Source organism: Cyanistes caeruleus, chromosome 13 (genome assembly GCF_971803275.1).
Source record: "Cyanistes caeruleus chromosome 13, bCyaCae1.hap1.1, whole genome shotgun sequence".
NCBI lineage: Eukaryota > Metazoa > Chordata > Aves > Passeriformes > Paridae > Cyanistes > Cyanistes caeruleus.
Genome location: NC_141713.1, coordinates 2,225,665 through 2,247,199, shown reverse-complemented (window position 1 = coordinate 2,247,199; position 21,535 = coordinate 2,225,665). Strand labels below are relative to the sequence as shown.

At 46.0% G+C, this 21,535-nt stretch overlaps 2 protein-coding genes across 53 annotated transcripts in view; one reads left to right on the top strand and one right to left on the bottom strand.

Moving 5' to 3' along the window:
- The window catches only part of RAB11A (RAB11A, member RAS oncogene family), a 59,606-nt gene that overhangs the window by 257 nt on the left and 37,814 nt on the right, over positions 1 to 21,535 (top strand). For 3 of the 4 annotated variants that reach the window (XR_015275729.1, XM_086848826.1, XM_086848825.1), the window contains exons 2-5: positions 7,634 to 7,829; positions 8,747 to 8,940; positions 9,872 to 9,952; positions 21,033 to 21,142. Coding sequence is in view for 3 of the 4 variants with exons in the window: in XM_086848826.1 (XP_086704952.1) it covers positions 7,634 to 7,829; positions 8,747 to 8,940; positions 9,872 to 9,952; positions 21,033 to 21,100 (539 nt within the window). In the remaining variant the exon portion in view is untranslated. Of the gene's footprint in view, positions 1 to 7,633; positions 7,830 to 8,746; positions 8,941 to 9,871; positions 9,953 to 15,591; positions 17,238 to 21,032; positions 21,143 to 21,535 lie in introns of those variants that run through there. The other variant, XM_086848827.1, reaches the window with a different exon arrangement.
- The window catches only part of MEGF11 (multiple EGF like domains 11), a 255,052-nt gene continuing 252,677 nt past the window's right edge, over positions 19,161 to 21,535 (bottom strand). For 30 of the 49 annotated variants that reach the window (XR_015275703.1, XR_015275705.1, XR_015275704.1 and 27 more), the window contains one exon: positions 19,161 to 21,469. Coding sequence is in view for 30 of the 49 variants with exons in the window: in XM_086848746.1 (XP_086704872.1) it covers positions 21,309 to 21,469 (161 nt within the window). In the remaining 19 variants the exon portion in view is untranslated. The remainder of the gene's footprint in view (positions 21,470 to 21,535) is intronic. The other 19 variants (XR_015275721.1, XR_015275715.1, XR_015275720.1 and 16 more) reach the window with 2 other exon arrangements.

Genomic DNA, 21,535 nt, shown 5'->3' with positions numbered 1-21,535 from the left:
GGGCCGGGGCCGCTCCCGCTCCCTGACGCGGGGCCCGGCGGGCGGGGGGAGCGCTCCGGGCATCGCCGGGCCCCGCTCGGGTGTCCCTCCCTCACCCCAAAATGTCAGCTTCGGGCAGGGTTTGGCAGCGGGGATTTGGTGTCGGCGCCCGTCCGAGGCTGCCCCGGGCACAGGCTGAGGCGGCGGCCGGACTGCGGGGTGGCGAGCAAAGATCGCCAGGAAGGATGCCCAGGGCTGATAAGGACTCGCCAAGGTTGATAGGAATCCTGTCCAGCTGTTAAATAGAGCTTTAGAGGGGTGAGATACACTCGGCAGTGGCAGATGATGCGCTAATTTAATCAAGTAATACGACTTGCTGCTTTCTGTGTTCAGAGGCCTTGGCGAGGAGTGGAATATCCCTGCTGTTCCACACCCAGCGAGCATAAAATCCGCATGGAATCATGGAATGGTTTGATTGGGAAGGGGCCTTAAAGATAATCGCATTCCACCCCTTGCCATGGGCAGGGACACCTTCCACTGTCCCAGGCTGCTCCAAGCCCTGTCCAGCCTGGCCTTCATCTGTCCTGGCTCCCACAGGGAAGGGCAGCAATACCTTGTTTTCTGCGGCTGACGCCCCTCCAGCCTGCGATACAGTGGCAAGTTGGGTTAAAACGTTCCAGGTGCTGGTTAAATATTCAATTTTCACTCCCTGCAGAGTAAAACACCAGCCTGCTGGACAGGTTCATGTAGCCCGCTGGGAAATGTGTACAAAAGTGCTGATGTTTCGAAAGTTCGCTGTGCAGTTTCTTTAATCCCACTGAAAAAGCAAGCAAAGTAGTATAAAAAAGTAGTTGTTTATTGTGATGTGGTATTGCTAATTTGAATTTAGGATCAAGAGCATTGCTTGTTTTGTTGTAATGGTGAGACACCTTGTGCTTATCATCGTGAAAGTAAACACTGATGTTTTTTCCTGTACCCTTAAACTCCTCTAAAAACTTTGAGGAATTACCTTATTTTTGTTGCTGGCTATTTTATCCAACTGCGTGTGGAAAGTGGCATTATTTCTATCTATAAATCAGTCATTTGTTCAGCTATGGAAATCAAATCAGGAAGTTTCAGAAGGGGCTCTTTTCCCAGCTGACAGCACTGGCAAGGACCTTGCTGACCACTGGTTTAATGGCATCAGGCAATGTTACTGTAGGTATTTGTGTGCAGGTTATCAACGCCTTTGAATTACCCTTGTTCATGCAGTTCTGGCAGTGGGCTTGTAATTAATGTTTTAGCTGTGAAATACTGGGAATATCAGTGACACAGAGTTTGTTGGGAGAGCTCGTATCTTTCATTTGGCCTGCTTCCTTTTATAGTTGGGAAAAAATAAGTTGGGATCTGGTTATAGGGAGAAGTGCAAAGCTGATTTAATTGATTGCCTTTGCTAAAGCTTTTTCTGTTTAGCTTGGTTTATAGAAACTGTTGAGAGTGGAGGGAATGCTGTTGTGAAGATAAATGATTTGGGTTTTTCCAGGCTAAAGTGGACTGCAGGAAGTTGATGCAATGTCACTTTACTGGGATTGATGTGGCAGCTGAAATAACACAAAAATGCAGAGTAATAAAATCATGGAAACTTTTGTAACTTCCCAGAGGTGATGGTGATTCTGAACAAGCTGTCTCCACTCTGGAGTGATCTGGAAATTATTGCAAGTAGTTCTCTGAACCAAATGTCTCCTTGCTGGGCACTGGTCAAAAAGGCAAGGGGTATTTTCCTTTGGAAAAGGAAATAGGAACTCGAGGACAATGTTAAGTCAGTGTTTGAATTCAAGACATGAGCATCTTGGGAATTGAGATGAAGTGTAGGCATGAGAGCATATCCATTTTGAAAAGGATATTGTAGAATTAAAAAGGTGGAGAAAGGCATCAAAATAATCAGAAAAGAGACCTAATGGATTCATTGTCCTTATACTGAGCTGATGTACAGCTTGATCAAAATTTAAACAGTGAGCAATAAGGGCAAATAGCAAAAGTATCTCCTGTTTGTCATAATTTCTCTGGATATCTGTAATGCTTCTTTTATTGGGCAGCAGGTGAAAGCAAAAGGACAAAGTCCCTCAGGTGTGTATGCAAATTTGGGAGTGGTGCATTGCCATGCATATTATAAATGGATTTGGAAGCCTGCATGAATTCATAGAAACAAAAAAAGTCTTGTTTAGGGCATGTCAGTGTGATGGTTATAATGGCAAGTCTGAAGGCATTGCTTATTTGAAGATGCAGGGGCTGGCTAGGACAGAGAGTAGCCTGTTTGTTGTGATACACGATTGTTTTTGGACATCAGTTATTTGGAGTCAGCCTCTGGGTGTTGGTTTGTCAGGACACTTCATCCAGCATGAACATTTCTGGCTTTATGAAGGAACTGTATAGGTAGGTTGGTGGGACTGAGTTCAGAGTTTATCCTAGTTAAAACAATCATGTTATGTTCTCTAGTCTGGCTGTCTTTTACTGCTCCTGGCCTGAGCTGCCTCGTTTCTGTTTGTGAGACCTCTGGTTTTGTCCTGTCAGCCCCTGACAGCAGCTGTGTGTTGAAATCTGGCTGACTCTGCTGCTGGCTGTAAGCTGAGCCCACCTGTGCTGCTGTACAGTAACATCCAGGACCTGTTACAAAATACACTTCTCCTGACTATGTTGCAACTCTTCAGCATATAGGAAAGACCGAGCCTAGCTTGGAAAAACCCAGTTTCTGTTAAATTCTACTTCCAGTCTTTGTATTCTTCCATACTTTCAGGGTCTGGCTGGCTGGGAGCAGTGCCTGCTGTTACCAGAATGGCCCCTGAGGAAACACAAAGCCTATGAAGTCCAGTTCATAGAAAGCTTGCTATAATTTTAGTAGGAGGAAAAATGCAATGATGATCTAAAGATATTACTTTATTACTTAATAAATTAAGCCTGGCTTTAGTACAGGAACCTTTTGTTCTTTTTGATCAATGTGCTTGCAATAGATGAGGAACCCTCACTTGTAGAAGATGTTTTCTGTGGACAAAGCTCAGGAAGATTATGTCTGCACCTTGACCATCTGGGACTGGATGTGGGGCAGACTCATGTCATGCACTTGACTTGTGGTGACATTCAACTTAGTGCTAGGAAAAACTCCAGTTTCGGCCTTCTCCTTTGCATCATGTTCATTTCTCCAGCTTCTCCCTTTGATATTGCGGAAATGCTCTGAAACTGAACCAGCTTGCTGGTTTGGGGTTTTAGAAGACACATTTTTACTTGTGTGTTTAGATAAATGTGTGGTTGCATGACATCTATTGGTTTGACAGTGGTAGAAGCCCTTGGCTTTCCCTGCCTCAGATGTGGAGGCACTTTGGTTCTGCAGCAAACCTGCTGGTGCAGCCATTTACTGCAGAGGTGCTGGGAGGTTTCATTGATTTCATTGATTGTATTGACAGGTAATCCCTGTCCCAAAGGCCTCTGGGGTGCCAGTTCTCTTTGTGACAGAAAAAGGGTGAGTGAAATGGGGCACAACTGAGGAGAGAGATTAAAATAAGTCATGACCATGTTGGGTTTATGACCAGCTATGACTTGTAGGATCAAGACATTTTTTTCACATGCCCTTCAAACTCCAGCTGAAGTAGGCAGGGAGAGGGATTCATCAGCAGGTTCTTCTATGGGTCATGAAGACATGTCCAAATTTTTTATTGATATGTCTCTTAATAGCAGAGCTCAGTGCACAGACAGGTTTTAGACATGGTGATTTCCTTGTGCTGGTGTGCTTGTCCTAGATCCTGTAATATGCAACTTGTGCAACGACTTTTGCCACAGACAACACAAACTAGTGCTGCTGGACTCTATTTCCAACTTATATTTAATGAGATAATTAAAATATTTTCTGAAAATTTAATCTAAGAGGTTTTCCAGAAATAAAAATTGTGTGAGCGAGCTGGAATGTTGGTGAAAAATTAATAACCCTTTCTTGACATAGTTCTCTAAATTGCTTCTCATGCAGCTTAGGAAATGGAATTCTTATTTTGGTCTTCTACAGAAATAAATCTGGAATTATAGACTGAAATATATACAGTACTGTGGACTTCGTGCTCCTTTATTTTTCTCTCTCCACTGAATGCTTGTATGCCTTTCTTAAATGTTTGGGGTAGTAAATGCTGTAGAAAGTCAAATGCATTGATTGAAAGCACGTGGTTGCAAGTATTGAACTGTGCCACCACTAAACCAGTCACTTGGGGCTGGGAGATCATTTCCATGACTTCCAGATGTGCCAATACAATTTTCCTTGGTTGTGCAACTTCCTTAGGTGCTGCTCCTGTGAGGGAGGTGCTGCTCCACAGCTGGTTATTGATTAATCTCAGGACTGGGTTTTAGGGCTGAACTTGTTAAAATGTTTCCTCCAGACCTCCCTCCTTCCAGTGCTGATGTAGAAAAGGAATTTGTGGATGATGCAAGTTGGGTGGGACAGGGGAAGTGGGAGTGTGGTACTGAAAGAACTGTGTGCTGATGAGGACTATGATCCTCCAGATGAGCTGGGATTTGGGATGTAAGGGTTTATCCCTGAGGACTGGTGTCTGGTAAAATAAAGCTGAACAGTTAGGCCTGATGACAGGCAGACTGAGTCGTCAAGGTGAAGTGGTCAGGAGAAATAATTCCAGCTCCAGGTGTGCCTAGCAAAGATGGAAATACTGAAATTCTTGTCTGCATCACAGGGTGATCTAGCTTAGAATGAGGTGTGCAGTTCTGATTGTGCTGAAAAGAAACTGAAAAACTTGTGGGGAAGGTGTTTGGGGAAATGAATAATGTGTTTATACAGAACCATTTGACAAATTTTTGTATTTAGCAAATACAACAAAGCCCAGACAAGATGTGATTGCTTTCTGTAAATACCCCAGCCTAAACACCACTGGGAGAAGACACTAATAAGCTAATGGAGAATGCTGGCACATGGACACCTCAGTCATCTGACCACTAATTCCTTCTGAAAATCAGAAGGCAATTTCTAACCATTAGGAGTGAGTTTCTGGAAGAAAAGCCCAATGGAGGGGACAATGTTCAGGAACAATTAGCTTTATCATGGCCTAGATAACGTCATTTCCCTCCCAGAAACTGTTTGCTTGGGGTGTTTAGTATGGGATTTGGCCATCCAGGGTCATTCCTATTGCATTTCTATGCTAAGAATGTAACACATGGGAACACTGCGTAGTATAAAATGTCAGAATATGGTGGCTTGATAAAGAAAGCAAAACTGAAATTAATTACACAATCTGAGTGGCTGTTAAAACTGTTTCAGTTTATAATTTTATTTAAAGAGTGATACTTGCCCAGACTGGCAGAAATGCAGAAGGTGTAAGGAGTCTTAGGCGCCTGCTGACATTCCAAGCTGTTCTCGTGTCCGTGTTCAAGAGGAGCTGCAGTGGCCCAATTAAGTAGAGGAAATAGCTGACTTCAAGGAGGAAGGTATTATTTTCCCCTTATAATTGGGACACATTTATCTGGTGCTGGAAACCATTCAGAACATAAGCAGTGTGGGATTCAGACAAGGTAAGGAAAAAAACCTGGCAGAGGAATTAAAGAGATCCCTCTATTGTTAAATGACTTAAAGGTGGGCTTTGCACTGAACTGCAAAAACAGGTTTGAGAGAATACTTAACAGGTATGCAGTGCATCCTATTGAGAAAAGGAAATAGTGAAAGTGGATTGCTTTTCTTGCTTAGAGAAGCTTCAGGCCACTGCTGGGTGATAGCAGGACTGAGCTGTGCAAAGGGAGCGTCAACTTTTCCCTCGTAGGAACTTGTGTGTCCCAGTGAATACAAACATGATGTCATCTAAAGCCATGGTCCAAACCTGCCAAAGCAGTGTTGAAGAAGTGTCTTGCCAGTGGCAGAGGAAAGCTGTGGCTGTTTGCCAGGGGTGGTGATGCAAGTGGTGCTCTGTCCCCTGCCCTGGGTTTATCAGGATGTAGCATCTCTGTGCCAGCAGAGCTGTTCAGCAGTGACCTGGCACGTAGGAAAGCAGACTCCTGTTTGCATTCAGCACTCCTGTTTGCATTCAGCACTGGGCCTTGCCACCTACCTGCTCTTGTGATCTTTCTACACAGGAGAGGTTAACAGAGGGTGCTTTCTGCAACTCGTGTGCTTGGCTGGCTGTGTGCTGAGTCAGCTGGCACGGGCAGCTGTGAAGATGTTTATTTTGATGAAGTACTCTGCACAAGGCCGTGCTTGAAGCCAGTATTTGCGGCAGTTTTCATTTATGGAGGGAGTTTAAAAGGTGCTGCTCTGCCCTTCCAGTCAGAGCAAAGTCCCATCTTGCCTGAATTGCTCTGCATTTTTTAAGCAGAAGCTGCAGAGGGCTGCAGCAGCAGATAGGAGTGCTTCTGCTGCTAGAGCCCACGGGGGGTTTGTGTCCTTGAGTGTCTTTGGTGCACACTCTGCTTTGTTGTACCACACAGAATCTTTAACGCTGTGTTGTGGTGTCTTAACAGTTAATGATGTGTGTTACTGAGCAAGTAATTGTTTTTTTCCTAAATAAACAAAGACACAATGTTTTTTGTTACCTGAGTGTGCACTTTTTTGCTTGGACTGGCATTGATTCACTGCTGAACTTTGTTATTGGCCTTTCTTCTCAAAGATTTTACCTTATTTTTCTTTCCTTTCCTTCACTGCTGCTTTGGAGCCTTACCATTCTCAAGGCCATAGGATCACCCCAAGAGGCTCCTGTTCATGTGATTCTGGTTGTGAATGCATTTCATCTTCTCTTCTGCCTCTTGGTACTGAGTTTTAAGTTACACTTAAACTTGCACCTTTCAACTCAGTGTTACAAGATATTGCAATGAATCCTCGTGATGCTGTTTTTCCTACAGGAACTGGACTTTGAACCTTCTGTCAGTCTCTTGTCAAGCATAGCTGAATCCTTCCAATTAGTTTGCTTGGCACTGCTGCTGATATGAGTCAAGCTGAGCCAGGGAATGGTGGATCCAGTTCTGAGGCTCAGCAATTCACTGGCAGCATTTTTGAGCAGTTTCAGGCTCTGGCCTGATGTGTCCAGGATCCACAGCAGCAGTCAGGACTGCAGAAGGGCAGAGAGCTGTGGTTCAGCAATCATTTCAAACTGGCTGGCAGGGTGATGCTGCCTTGGGGGTTCTTTGGTTTGGTTCTCTTCTCATTCACAAATTTTTCTGCCTCTGTGGGGAACCTCATTTCTGCAAAGGCATGAGGAGTGTAAAATGAAAGCAGAGTCTGCTGCTTGCCTTGTGTTTTGGACTTCTTCAGCAAAGTGGATTTCAGTTATGTGGTTGTAGGGGTTGTGTTCTGTTTTTTAGCTCTAGTATTGTTCAAGGAAATATAACTGGTCACCAATGTTTGCAGTGTATTCTTCCTAAAAGCCATCTGTATTCTTCCTAAAAGAGGAACATTCTTCCATGCTGGGCAAAGGAGGGTGAAATATAACCAATAAAAGTCAAGTCTAACATCTGTTCAAAATGCTGGTTATTGTGGCAGCTCTGGTTTTCCAGAAGTACTGAGACTTGGACAGGAAATCCATGATAAGGATGGTGCTGTTTCCATTCTTTTCCTTCATGCTTCATTCTTTAAAAGAAATATTTCTTCCCTGTGATTTTCAATGCAACATCTACATCTGGAGTCTGATACCATTTTGTCTTACAGTCGTACTTATTGGAGACTCTGGAGTAGGCAAGAGCAACCTTCTGTCTCGATTCACTCGCAATGAGTTTAACTTGGAAAGCAAGAGCACCATTGGAGTGGAGTTTGCCACGAGGAGCATCCAGGTGGATGGGAAGACAATAAAGGCTCAGATCTGGGACACAGCAGGGCAGGAGCGATACCGAGCCATAACCTCAGCGTAAGTGGAGCCTGGGTGGCTGAGGACAAGCTTTGGCTGAGGAGAGCAATTTTGGGCCCTTCCAGTTCCTCACCAACTGCAAACAGGGGTGTTTGTGTTTTATTGGGTAATAGCCACAACCTTTGGTGGTGGGAAGGTTAAATATTATTCAGCCCAGAAACTCGATCTGGTGTGTTCCTGCACAGACTGATTTACTTTGCAATGCTCTCATGACACGTAACTGGGGGCATTTCAAGTTTAGAATGCAAGAGCTTCGAGAGACTCATTTCCATGGAAGTGAATGATAAAGGAATATCAGTGTTCCTGGTCATTTTATCAGTGGTAACCTAAGAGCTGAAACCTTCCTGTAGCAGCCAGGAAAGATTGCTCACTTGTGTGCTTGTTTAATTGTTAAAAGCCAGCATAGCAAAAGCTGGATTTCAGTGGAGCTGGAGGGAAATGTGGGGTGGGAGAATGCAGCCTGTTTCCTTTTGAAAGCATTGCTTTCTCACTCGAAAGGAGCTGTGGCCTTTGGTAGAGGGAGTAGATCATGCTGACATTTTTATGACCCAGTGAGTCACTCTACGGTCTCCTTATCACTCTGGGCCGTGCCTGTGCTGCACCCACAGTGGTGGGTGGGGGAGAATTTTCAGGAGTTGCTCAGAGGTGGAAGGTGGCAGCAGCTTCCCACAGAGCCCAGTTTCATGTCTGGGATGCAGGTTTTCCCCACAGACATGGGCTTTGCCTTGCTCCCAGACTCTGAGCTGGCCCTGTGGTGTAGCCTCGTCTGGCTGCTCCGCTGCCCCGTGTCCGGTCCCACGGCACTGGGGAATCGCCCTGGGCATTGTTTGCATAGCTGGCCTAGCCAGAACTGTTCCCCACTATTGCACAGCCTCCTGTGACCTCACTGTGTCTGGCTGGCCCTCCCCTGTCCCCAGGTACTACCGTGGAGCCGTGGGGGCACTGCTGGTGTACGACATCGCCAAGCACCTCACGTACGAGAACGTGGAGCGGTGGCTGAAGGAGCTGCGGGACCACGCTGACAGCAACATCGTCATCATGCTCGTGGGCAACAAGAGCGACCTGCGCCACCTCAGAGCCGTCCCCACAGATGAGGCCAGAGCTTTCGCAGGTTGGGAACTCAGGAATTTCCTGCTGCTGTCTGGGGATCTGCCCACCTGGCTTGGGGAGTGTGTGGGTAGGAGGAACAAGCCTGCGGCTGGTCATGTGTCACATGTCACATTCAGTCAGAAAGGAGACCTTGTAGAACATTCATGTTGTTTCAAGAATCAGCCAGAGGCACTTGGACATTTTAAACCAGATTTATTCTCTTGCCTGGGCACTGTTTGTCTTGCAGAAGCTGTGCCTGTGGCTTTAGGTTTGAGTTTCTTGTGTGGTGGTAGCTTTGCCTTCTGTGTCACAACTGATCTGCAGCCTTACACAGGTGCCTGTGGCCAGATACTTTCATTAAACTGGCTCTCTGACTTTTGTTACGTAATTAAGATCTGTGAACAGGAGTTCTAGTTTCCATAAGCCTTGTTCTAGGCCCTGCCTCTTTCATCTAGGAGTGTAGCTGGGTCCCTCACGTTAAAGTTTGCTGTAGCTCCACTGGCAGAGTTTAAGATCCTGTGAGGATCCCTGCCTGCAGCTGGAGGAGTGTCATTCCCCCTGCTGCTCTATTCCTTTTAAATTAGCTGCTGTGATACATTAGCAGGTGGGAGGTGGAGAAACTTGATGAGGTTGAAGGAAATCTGGGGAACTTTCTCACACAGAGAAACTACAACAGATTATCCCTTTCAGTGATGCAGGAAAATGTGCCTTAAAGTAAGTCAGCACTGGGCTGATAGCTGTGCTTGGGAGTGGGTGTAAATTCTGATGTTGATGTTGGGTGGTGTCAATTTCCCATCACTTAAGGGGGAAAACCCCACAACTTGTTTTACTTTCTTTTGATACCTGGGTGTCTCATCAGGAACACTACAAATATTATCTGGTACAGAAGCTTTTCCAGATGGGAAACAGATATGTGCTGTTCTTCTGTAATTATAGTATTTCTGTCCACACAGAGAAGAATGGTTTGTCATTTATTGAGACGTCTGCTTTAGACTCTACAAATGTGGAAGCAGCTTTCCAGACTATTCTGACAGGTGAGTCATCCAGGGCTTTGTGCTTCAAGGGGGAAAGGCAGAAGGCTGCTCAGATATGATGCAAATAGGCATTTCTTTGCCTGCAAAGTGTTTAAAATACTGCTATTTAATCATTCTTCATTAGCCATAAGATTTGGAGTCCAGTCTCAAAGTGTCACAGTTTAAAGGCTGGCCTTGGACTGGGGAATGAATCCGTGTTCACTTTGATCTGCCCTGGGTTTCTTGTCAGCCTGGTTTGTGTTTCAGTTTCCATCTCCCATTACAGGGAGTGCCCACAGGAGGGAATTGTCTCATGCTGGCATCAAGTGAGAACAGCCATTGTTTATCAAGGAGAAGTCAGTCCAGTTTGTTTCCATCTTTAATGGTGACCGTAGCAGTTGCCAAGGAAAAGGGGATGAAAGAGCAGAGATCCTTCCTTTGAGACACAGTGACTCCTGAGCTGCAGGAGTTGCTGTTGTTGCATTTAATAGTCCTGCCTGGACTTTTGGCCTGTGTAACATGTGACAGCAGTCAGTGCTGCATTTTTATGCTCTGTAGATAAAGTACTTCCTTTTTGTTTAAAGCCTTGTTTAGGTAGGCAAAACTTCTTAAAGCTGAGACACTCAATCTGGGGAACCTTAACTTAACCCTGGCTTGTAAAGGTGGAGTAGGAATTCACAAATTGGTGTGGAAGTCACTCCCTGTCACGAGGCTTCTGCACTTCTGTGCACCCTGTCAGCTGCAGCCAGGGCACAGTGGGACACCGTGGCCTCTGGTTTTGGAGCTTTCATCATTCCCAGCTTTGGCAAATGCTGTAGTCTGAGTTTTCAAAACATCTGAGACACTCCTCTGTTTCCTGTGTCTCTGTTCTAGGTGTGCCAGGCACACATCACACAAAACAAACATCTCGTTTTCTCCAACTGCCTCCAACATGTTTTCCAGTTTGAATGTAAAGTCCCTCCTTCCCAGCGTAGCATGTGCCAGGCTACGTGATGTGCTTGGTATGAGCAGTGGCCCCACTTCTAAACTGTCTGTAAATCAGATCTTGTTGCTGTGACACTGACACCTAGTTAGTTCTGATTTTTTTTCCTCTTTGCCACCTAATTTAGACATTCCTTTAAAAACACACCAGAAATGTGCTGGTAGCCATGCTGGAACATGCGAGGATAGAACTAGGAAGTTATTTACTGTAGTAAAAGTACAAATCCTGTAGCATTTCTTCAGTTGTTTGAAATGCTTTATGGACAGCCTGGCAGCAGAGAGAGGTGTTAGGCTGCTGGGGTATTAGCTGCCTCTGTCCATCTGTTCCTTGTTTGATCCCGAGTTGTTAGAGGCCTCTGACAGTTCTGACTCTATTGTGTTCTTACCCTGGGTTCCTAAGCAGTAGTGCTGCTGTGCAGATACCAGCTAAAAGTGTGTTTGTGTTAGCTGAATAAAGAACTTTTTCTCCTTTTTAATTGAACCATGTGGTTCCCTTTTAACTTCAGTGTCATCACTCAGTTGTAATTCCAGCATTGCACAAATTTGTTTCAAAAAGAAAGAAGTTCTGTTAGCTCACACTTTTGTTCCCAACATGACAAACTGCCATCAGAGGGTGGATGACTAAGGAGTGGCTGAATGCAGAGGTGTTGGGATGCCTGCTGCATTTCCTGTTTTCTTCACATGCCTAAAGGCATTTCTGTCAAAAATGCACATGAATTTGGGCATGGATTTTTCAGAGGAAAGACACTGCTTACTTGTCAGTGCCAAAACCTGGGACTTCTTCCTTTATGCCCATGTCCTTGGTAGCCCTTCTCTCAGGAACTCATCAACTTTGAGGTCAGATTTGGCCAGGTGTGCTGAGTGTTGTGTAGAACAAGCAGCCTTGCTGTTCCCACTTTCTGTTTGCAGAGGGCTCAGGGCTCTCAGATGCAGGTTAATTAATGAACTTACATACACCAGCACTAATAAGACAACATCAGGTGTATCAGGCAGTTTATTCCCTCCCAGGGTGGCTATCAGGCTGTCATAGCCTTGTAGACTGGTCACTTCAAAGTTCCCATCTCCTGCTGGCCCATTGTGTTCTCTAAGTGACACTGGAGAGGTGGGAAGTTTCCTGTGTGCCCTGGGCATCTTCAGAGCCATGTGATGCTCAAAGGATGCACTGCTGTTGCCATGGGAAGCACCTCACTCACCTCTCAGGCACGAGCTGGGCTTTCTTTATCTCTCCTCACATGCTTCCCACAGTACCTTTTATTCCAGAAGTGTGTTTGGATTCTAATCCGTGGAGGTTTGATTTTTTTCTTCTGGTTTAATATGTCTGTAAGCACAGCTGTCTGTATTGGGTGAACAAGAGTGATAAAACTTGCTCTTGGTGGGCTCTGGCAGGTTTTTGAGGCTGTTGCTTTTCCATGGATGTCAGTGTTGCGTGCATGTTGCTGTGACAGTGTTTGGGGTGAAGAGCTCTTGGGTTTGTGAACAGGATCCTTGTGATCAAGGAGGGATCAGTTCAGCTGTGCTGGAAGAAACACTCGTGCTTAGTGGGCATGTCCTCTCCAGACAGGAGCTCGTGTTTGGGGCAGATAGAGGTGCAGTAAACAGTGCCTGAGCAGCAGGTCGGCTCCAGCTGGGCTGTGACTGGCACGCTAAGGAGGGCTGTTCTGGAGCTCACTTCACAGCTGGCTTTTTCTCTTAATGACTTGCTTTGGAGGCAAGAGGGGGGCAGTCATCTGAGGAATGTGGTTATTGGAGTCACCCCGCAGAATCCTGGCTGGTGTGTGTTTGGCAGGGCTGCCTCCCAGCTCAGTGCCTGTGGGTGGAATGCCGGCTGTCCTTGGGAGCAGGAAGCTGGGGAAGCCAGCAGGCATTGCCAGCAGCTGTGAGCAGAGCTGGCTGACAGAAGGGGCAGGACGAGCTGCTGCACCAGCCCTGCTGGTATTTGCAGTCCTGGGAACTGCACCACAGACACCCCAGGCTGCTCAGAGCTTTTCCCCCAGCTGCTGGGATCTCTCCTGAGCGGGGTGTTGTGACCAAGGTCTGTAGCAACCCCCCTTTCTTCCCAGCCCTCCTGAAGCTGGTCTGGTTGGGACAGTGATGGAGGTGTAGCAGGGTCCCTGTTAAGCTTATTCACACCTGGATTCTCAGATCAAGCACTTTGAATGGATGGCTTTGGCCATGGGAAATACAAATCCAGTGGAGTTAGCACAGTCTGTGATCTGTTGCTACAGGTGGAATAAGGGATAAAAGCTCTTCTTTCTTCTTCCCATATGATAGAGAACTTTTAGAGGGGGTGTATTAAACATGTGGTGAGCTTCCTGTCCTGCTGTGGATTCCAGATGAGGTTTTGAGGACCTTTCCCATCTGTTACTTAGAGTAATGGTCCCTATCCAAATTCTTCTGTTCCAAGACGTCTAGTCTGCCAGGGCTGATTGTTGTGCACACAAAGCTGCTTTGTATCATCTGGCAAATAAGAGAGACTGGTATTATGATCCCAGTCACCCTGAACATTCATGGCAGGATAAAGCATCCTTAAAGTAAACTGGAGTCTGCCTCCCTTCCCTGCCTGGCTCTGTGCTGTCGCTGTTCCCACAGCGCATTCTGCTGTGCTTTCATCTCCAAGGAATCCCATCACCAAGGAAACAACATCAGAGAATTAACATCAAAAAATTGAGGGATTTCCTCTTTTGTTGTCTCTGTACACCTGAAAATGAATGGAAGCCCAGTGCAGGCTGGGCAGCCAAGGCCTGGCCCAGCTCCTGCTGGGCAGCAGTGTCACTTTTTCCCAGCTCTCACAGTGCAAGGCCTGTCTCTCACAGTTCCCCATTATGCAGTGACGCATTCTGCTGAATGTGCCCTTAATAAGGTCTCATTCAGCTCCTGAGCAGAGCCCAGATTGTGTCTTCATTAAAAAGGGCACATCTTCATTAGCCCAGAGCTCTCTGGGCACAGCAGTTCCGCTGCAGGCTTGGGCACTTTGCCCCAGTGAGAGCAGGTTTGGGCTGTTTCCCCTCCCCTGCCACAGCAGCACAGCCCTGTGTGCTGAGTGTGCAGCTCACAAGGGAAGGGCAATTTTAGCATTTAGGCTGTGGCTGCACCAAGCTTTGCTCTACAGAGGAGGGAGAAGCAGCAGGGAGCAGCAAATTTGGGACTGTTGACATGGATTCACTTGCAGGGCTGCTGGGGGGGTTGTGGAAGGATCATGGGAAGATGTTCCCAGAGTCAGAAGGAGGAGATTCATTATCAGTAAGGGAATTGGTGCTGTTAAGATTATTTTTAAGGCTTTGGGGCTGTTTGCTGTTGGATGAGGCTGTCACACAGAGGACACTTTGTGTGACTCCTGGCTGCTGGGGTGGAGGAAGTGTGTGATATGTCAGGGACTTGTGTGAACTTGTCCAGGAAATTCTCTGTGAAACAGAATTGCTGTTGCTGAAGGTGCTACCGGAGAATTCCCAGTAACAAAGGTGGCCAGAGGCTTTTCCTGTTGATGGGAACAGGCATTGTTCTGCACTGGGAGTGAACTGGCTGCCAGCCCTGAGCACAAAGCTTGTCCTGAAGGTGCAGAGCAGATTTCTCCAGCTCAGCTGAGTGCTGCCACAGGGCCAAGCTGAACCTTGTCTGCACATTCACACACCGGACTGCAGGTGGCTTTAAAGGTCTGGTTTCATGGATTTCACTTGTGAGGTTGTTTATGTGTAAGATGGTTGGAAAGAAGATCAAGCTTGAGAAAGGATGAAATCAGAAAATCCTTTAACCTGTTCAGCTCTTGTTTATTTGCCTTAATGACTTGATCTGTACCTGACTGCATATGAAAAACCCATTTTAATGCACAGTTTGTCTTCAATCTTGAGCTGGGGATTTTTGTAAAACTGAGCTTTAGCTTACTATTTCATTTTTTTAATGTTTTTCAAATTCAAATTTGCAAGTGAGTTCCCCACATTCTATTTTTGGTGTCCTGTATTTCCTTTCTGGGGGTGAGGTGCTACACATGCTTTACTCTCTCTGTGCAGCTGAAGTGCTGCTGTAGCTGCTCTGAGATTTTGTGCAGCACCATCAGCCGTGACAAGCCCCAGGAACCAGGGGCAGGCTCTCTATGCAGGTGTTTATCCCATGTTCTCTGACTCCTCTTGGTTCAGAATCTCTTCATCTGGAGCCCATATTTTTCATACAGCACATCTTGTAAAGGATTGCTGTGCTGCTGAAGGGGCCCAAATCAACCCTTTGTGAAGATTTAACACTGCTTGGGTGATAGACGTGATGGGTGTGCTCAGCAAGAAGAAATTGCCCTTGCAGTCCTATCAGGGAGAGAAATCTGGAATGGTTCCCTTTAATCCTGTTTGTGGATACATCAGCAAACATGTGACCACTGTCCTTGGAGCCTTAAGAACCTGCAGAAGGAACGGATGGGTACATAATTTTCTCATTCACAGCATGGAGATTTATGAATTCTCTCCATTTACTGACTCTTATCTCAAAGGAAGTAAAACAGTTGTTAAAAAAGTGATTTCTGTTGCAAAAATATATTTTATTTTCTACATCTAGAAAACACCACAATTGAACTTTTGTGGAAGCTTCATTGCATTACATACGTAATTCCAAAGCTCTGCCTGATTTCCCCCAGGTTTAACTCTTTGATGGCATTTTGCTGGTGTGCACATATTGATCAGCTCTCTCTCCTCTTCCAGAGATCTATCGGATTGTTTCCCAGAAGCAGATGTCTGACAGACGTGAGAATGACATGTCCCCAAGCAACAACGTGGTTCCCATCCACGTCCCTCCAACCACTGAAAACAAACCAAAGATGCAGTGCTGTCAGAATATATAAATTGTCCATTCTTTCCTAAAAGGCTGTGTATATTCCCCAGGTCCAAGATTTAAATATATTTGTAATTCTTGTGGTTACATTCTTGTGTTTAGTTACTGCTTATTCCTTCTCCATGAGTTTCTCCATGTCTTAAACACTTTGATTTCAGTGTTTATCAATCTCTTACGTGGATGTGGCTGCAGTATTTTCCCAACCTGTTGGTTTGGGCTCAGTAAATTGTTTGGAACTCAACTGATCCCTTCCCAACATGATGCCCGCTAGTCAGAGCACTGACACCTTTGGAGAGCACTTGAAGATGTTATCCTGCTCCTCACAAAACAATTACTGTCAGGTTAACGAGGAAAATCTCTCTGGGCAGGTTAATCTTTCCTGGTCTTAAGGTGTTGTATTGTGCATCTAAAGCTCGGCAAAGCTCTGAAGTGCAATTTTATTGTAAGTTAAAATTTTTTGGCTACATCTTTAGATTGTCAAGTGAAGTTTTATAGGATATTATGGGGGAGAAAAGAGAATTTCTTGTGAACATTAAGCAGATAACTGCAGTTCTGGCTATCTGTGAGTGAGGTGCTGTGGTTTGGCACCTGCTGCAGAGAAGGTTGATGTGAGGCAGAGCTGCTGGGACCCCACAGAGGAGCCCCTTGGGAAGGAAGTGAATGCAGGAGCTGCATCCCTGAGGAAGGGTCACTCCAGCTCTGGAACTTGCAGCATCTTTGTGCTGCTGGAGGCTCAGCCTCCACAGTGCTGGTGGTATCAGCATTTGAGGATGCCTTTTTTTCTTGAAGGATGTTACATATCACATCTACTAATGCATGCCACATATATTAATATATTCAAGTGCTTGAGTTGATGAATGAATAACTTCCACTACCTGGCCTTAGTTTTCAGTTCTGGTTGATCCAGTATTTTTAAATTATTCCAGCTGTTTGCTGTGTGTTCTTGAACAAAAACCCTCTGGAGTAGTTTTCTGACTGGATGTGTTCCTCCTGTGCTCTGTTGCTCTGTACCAATCCAGTCCAATCTGCTTGTTCAGGGATACATGAACTGTGCCTTCTGTCACTGCACGTCACGCGCTCTGTGCTGTTCCCAGCCACGCCTGACACTGGCACTGGGGGCCACAGCCACTGCATTCCCACAGGATTTAAAGGAACTCTCTGTTGTGTAAATGCCTGAGGGAAGAAATTGATTGTAGGGGACGTTTCTCAATCTCTGATATGACCCACGTGGAAGATCCAGATGTGGTCAGCACTTCCAGCTGTGTTCTGTTCCCAACCTTTCTGTCTCGCGGTGCTCATGATGTGTGAGGCACACGGAAGGCATTGCTGTAGTCGGTCACTTCTTGTTTTTCACTCCATTTCTCCTCCTGATATTAGTTCTGAAGATGCTATTTTGATCTGTTTGTAAATTACTTTGTATTTTATGCATGTACTGTACTTTGATTCATTATTTTTTTAGATTGATTTAAAATATATTCATCCATTATTCTAATAAAGAATTACAGGGGACGACTCACTGTGGTGTTGGGTGCACTTCTTGGGAGAATTGGGATTTGACTGAAGGTTTTATCTCTGAGCTTCTTAAGAGGCAGTGAGAAGACACTGAAGTGGAAGTGTCCCTGGAAAAGGAGCTGAAAGGGTTGTGTAGCACAGTAGCCTTCTCTGAGAGCAGCTCTGAGCTTCCTGGGGCTGCTGCAGTTCATGGCCAGTGCACTTTGGCAGCTTCAGGAAGCTTTGAAGCTTAGAAAATTCTGTGGGTTCACTCCACTCAAACCTCTGAATAACTTTTACAAACTGTTTTTTTCCCCCCATGTTGCCACAGGGAAGAAAAGCTGGCGAGAAACAACTCCTGCTTTTTGCAGCTTTGGATCCTGCTGTGGTGTCCTGATGCAGAGGTGGCCATGAGCACCAACGGGGCAGCACTGGTGGCCCTGGGGATGGCTCTGAGGGTGAGGTGTGAGCCTCACTGCAGGAGCTGTTCTTGCAGCACATTTTCTGCCCATACTGGAGCAGATTTTGGAATCAATCTATTTCTTGTGGCAGCCAAGTTCTAAATTTGTCAGCTGGAAATGCAGGATGCGTTTCACTCTGCTTCCTTTCCTCATTCCTATAAGCAGGTGACTCGACTCTGCTGTCACATCAATCTGGTTTTTGTGTGGTTTTAGGCAAAGCTTCCTCCTGCAGCAGATGGAGTTGCAGTGCAGCGGTGGGAGCACAAACCACTGTGAGAGGCTGAGGACTTCTAAAGCAAAATCCAATGGGGTCTGTACAGAAAAGGAACTTCTCACCTGGGAAATCCTTTTCCTCCTGTTCTCAGGGTCTGTGCTGTGTTTGCCTAAGGATTGCAGGGCCCTGGCAGCAGATCCTGGCATGGGCTGGGTGACACTCCTGGGACAGGAAGGTGCTTCCCGAGGTGTTTTGGGAGAGACAATGCAAGTCGTTATTCCATCTGAATGCTTTCCAATAGGGGATTGTCCTGTTCAGCTGCTGATTAATCATTCTGTTCCATAATTGGCACTACTTGTGTACTGATGTGTCTCCTCCCTGCTAATGGAGACAGCTGATGGTAACAGACACTGCTTTGGGCTCTGGAAGGAGCTTTCTGAGATTCTGGGAATTCCACATAATGCTTCAGGAATGACCTTTGCCTGCCAAAAGTTTTTGCTGTCATTTACATATTTGAAAGCTCCAACTTTTAACAATTATTCAGCAAGCATCAGTGGTTCCTGTCTTTGATGGGAGTTGAGGTTCTGACTCTTAAGCAGAAAGGCCATGGAATTGTTCTGATTTAAAGATATTTTTATTAAGCTAGAAATACTTACTCTATAAATTCAGACCTGATGAATTTCCAGCCTTAAATAGCTTATTGAGTGTGGCTTGTCAAATAAGAAGATTACACGCTGGGCTTTAGTTAACAAGATTTTTAGAAATATGAAGCACAAATATTGAAAGGCTTCAGCACATAGCAGTGGCTGTGTTGCCTGGGACTCATTAATTCTGCAGGTGTTTCTGCTGCAAATCTGTGATTTATTCATTGGGCTCCCTGGGAGCTGCTGGGCTGACTCGTGTCCTGTCCCATTACTGCTGGGTGACCGTGGGTGTCCAAGTGTCCACCCAAAGGAACCTGCAGGTGGCCCAGGGCAGGGTCACCACACAGGGTGTGTAGGGGCTCTTCCAGCTGGGATTGTGCATTCCCAGGAGTCTCACTGAGGTCAAACTGCCCAGGAACTGGGGACAAAGGTGTGCACAGCCACTTACCTTTGGTTTACTCCAACTTGGAATGGCAGCACTGGGTTTTCTGAACTGTCCTGCCAGTTCTGTCCCAGCCTGGTTCTTGGGGGTTTTGGCTGAGGGGAGCAGCCACATCACCTGCAGAGCTTGGATCTGTGCAGGGCTGGAAGTTTTGCTCTGCAAATGAGTACGTTGGAGAACTACACAGTGAGAGAAATTCAATTTATTTTGTACAAGGTAGGATACCTTTGCACAGTGAACAAATATATTACAAATCTGTCTTGCCTTAAAAAAGTATTGCCATTTTGGTGCCTGTTTCCTAAGCTAATGCTGATATACAAGAAGGTACTTTTTTTTGTTGGTTTTTTGGGTTTTTTTTCTGTTAAGCTCTATGCACATCATTGCATTTGGTTTTGAAATCCTGCTTTGAAAAACAAACCAAACAACAGAGCTCATCTCTGCTCTGGAGTCTCATTGCAAACTACAGCAACACACAAACGTGGATCAGGCCAGCAGCTCAGGCTGCTTGTGCTGGGTGCCAGGGTGGGTTTTAATGAAAGTATTCCTTATCCAACTGCCTTTCTTCTGATATTTTTGAGGTAAGTCTTTCCATTCATGTATGTAAAATATATTCCTACTGGGCCTACAAAAGAATTGTTTTCTTACATCTCAAATAAGGCTTTCCTGGAAAACAAAACTGCTATTGCTGATCAGCCACGGCCCCCATGCACACATGCAGCATTCGGGAAACCTCGTGGGCAGGATCCTGCGGCTCGGACAGCGCCTGCTCCGGGAGCCTGGGGGTGTCCAGGCTCAGCCTGACCACCTGGACAGCCCTGCCTCCAAGGGGAAAGGCTCCCAGGGATGGAATGCCCAGAGCCAGGGGCTGTGATCCCAGGCATGAGGGCTGAGCCCATCTCTGGGGACATGGCTGGGCCCTACCACGGTGCTCCAAGGATCCAGGAGTATTCCCAGAGCTGGGATCCAGCTGCTGCCCCCGAGCCCAGCAGGTGACACCTGGGATCGTGCTGCGAGCAAACCCACGGGGCTGGAGTCGTCTTCTTCTGCTTCCATCAGACTGGCGAATGTGCAACAGAATATTTTTATATTTAAAAGGCAATCAACTTGCTACTTCCACGTTTGCCTAATAAAATTACATACTTAGAGTCAATACTACTTCATGCTCAAAATCTACAAGGAACTAACGGCAAGTACTCTACTTTCTAGGTCAATAGAGATTATAAATTAAAAAAAAATCATGGTGGCTCAGTCCAAAATTTTACCATGGGTCAGACCCTTGATAATTACTTCACAAACAGCTGCTGAAAAAGAAAACCCAGTTTCAGCTCCATTTAATGACATTTCAGGTAGAATCATCAACGGATAAAGTTGCACTACATGGTAATGCACATCAGCTTAAGAGGTGTCATCAGTGGCATGCTGACAGTGAATCATGAGGAGATGGTTTGGGAAGATGGGAGAGAGAAGCCGATGTGGCTCAGCTTTGAGAAAGGAAATGAAACCAGGGCTGGTCTGTGCAAACCTGCAGCGTCCCAGGGCAGGAATTGGAGGGGCAGCAGTTTAAACTGACAGATCTGCTGGATTTTAGCTACCAAAAGAGAAGCTGCATAAGGAAAATCAAAGCCTACCTGTGCCAATCAATGTTAAAAGTGTGGTAAGATGGGTGTGAAATTTGTTGTGGAAATTCCATTCATTAGCAAAGACCAGGGGACATTTGGAAAGATATTAAAAACTGCACAGAAAGTGTCTGTGTTAACATTCCTCACTTCAAATTCTCTGGTACTGAAAATAGAGATGACAATCTCAGTGCTAATTACCAAGCATGATCTGCACAGGTTGCACATGGTGATGGCAGTAAATGAGCTTTCCAGACAGTGAAATGACAAATTTCCCTGCTCTCGTTCAGAAAAATGTCCATTCTCATGACAAAGATGAAAATGAATTCCAGCGTATTCCTAGTCACCTTGTTCCTAACAGTAAGAAGTTTCTTGATGCAGTTGGTAGAAATGTACATCCTGAAGTCCTTCTACTTAGCATGTTTTTGTGGTTTATTTTACAGCAAAGCCAGGGTTAGAACGTGTCACGGAGAGTTTTTGCCTGGAGCATGAAGACACCTTCCTGGGGTGATGTGCTCCAGTCCCACGTGAAGGAGGCTCTCGTTAGTTCCAGGTACCCATACAAAAATGTCTTTATAAATAACATCATGCAGCAGCAGTTGGCCCAAGCTGATGTCGTATTAGGTCCTTGCCAGTCCCTGGAAAGGAAGGAACGGCTTCTCCTCTGCTTCCTCACAGTCTGTGTTGGCAGCACAGTGCCCAGTGAAGTCCATCCCTCTCTAAGACTGCTTGTCCCAAGAAGGCCCGTGGGTCGGGCTGTGCCGGACGGGGAGCAGGTCGTAGTGACCAGGAATGTGACTGTTCCTAGGCAGGTCATACGGGTTCTGAAGGTAACTGGCACTCCGACTGCGGCCGTCCTGGACTATGCTGACAGTGGGCTCTGGGGGAGCAAGGAGAACTGGGTTGTGGTGACCAGCAGCAGTCCCAAAACTCCTGATCCTCATGG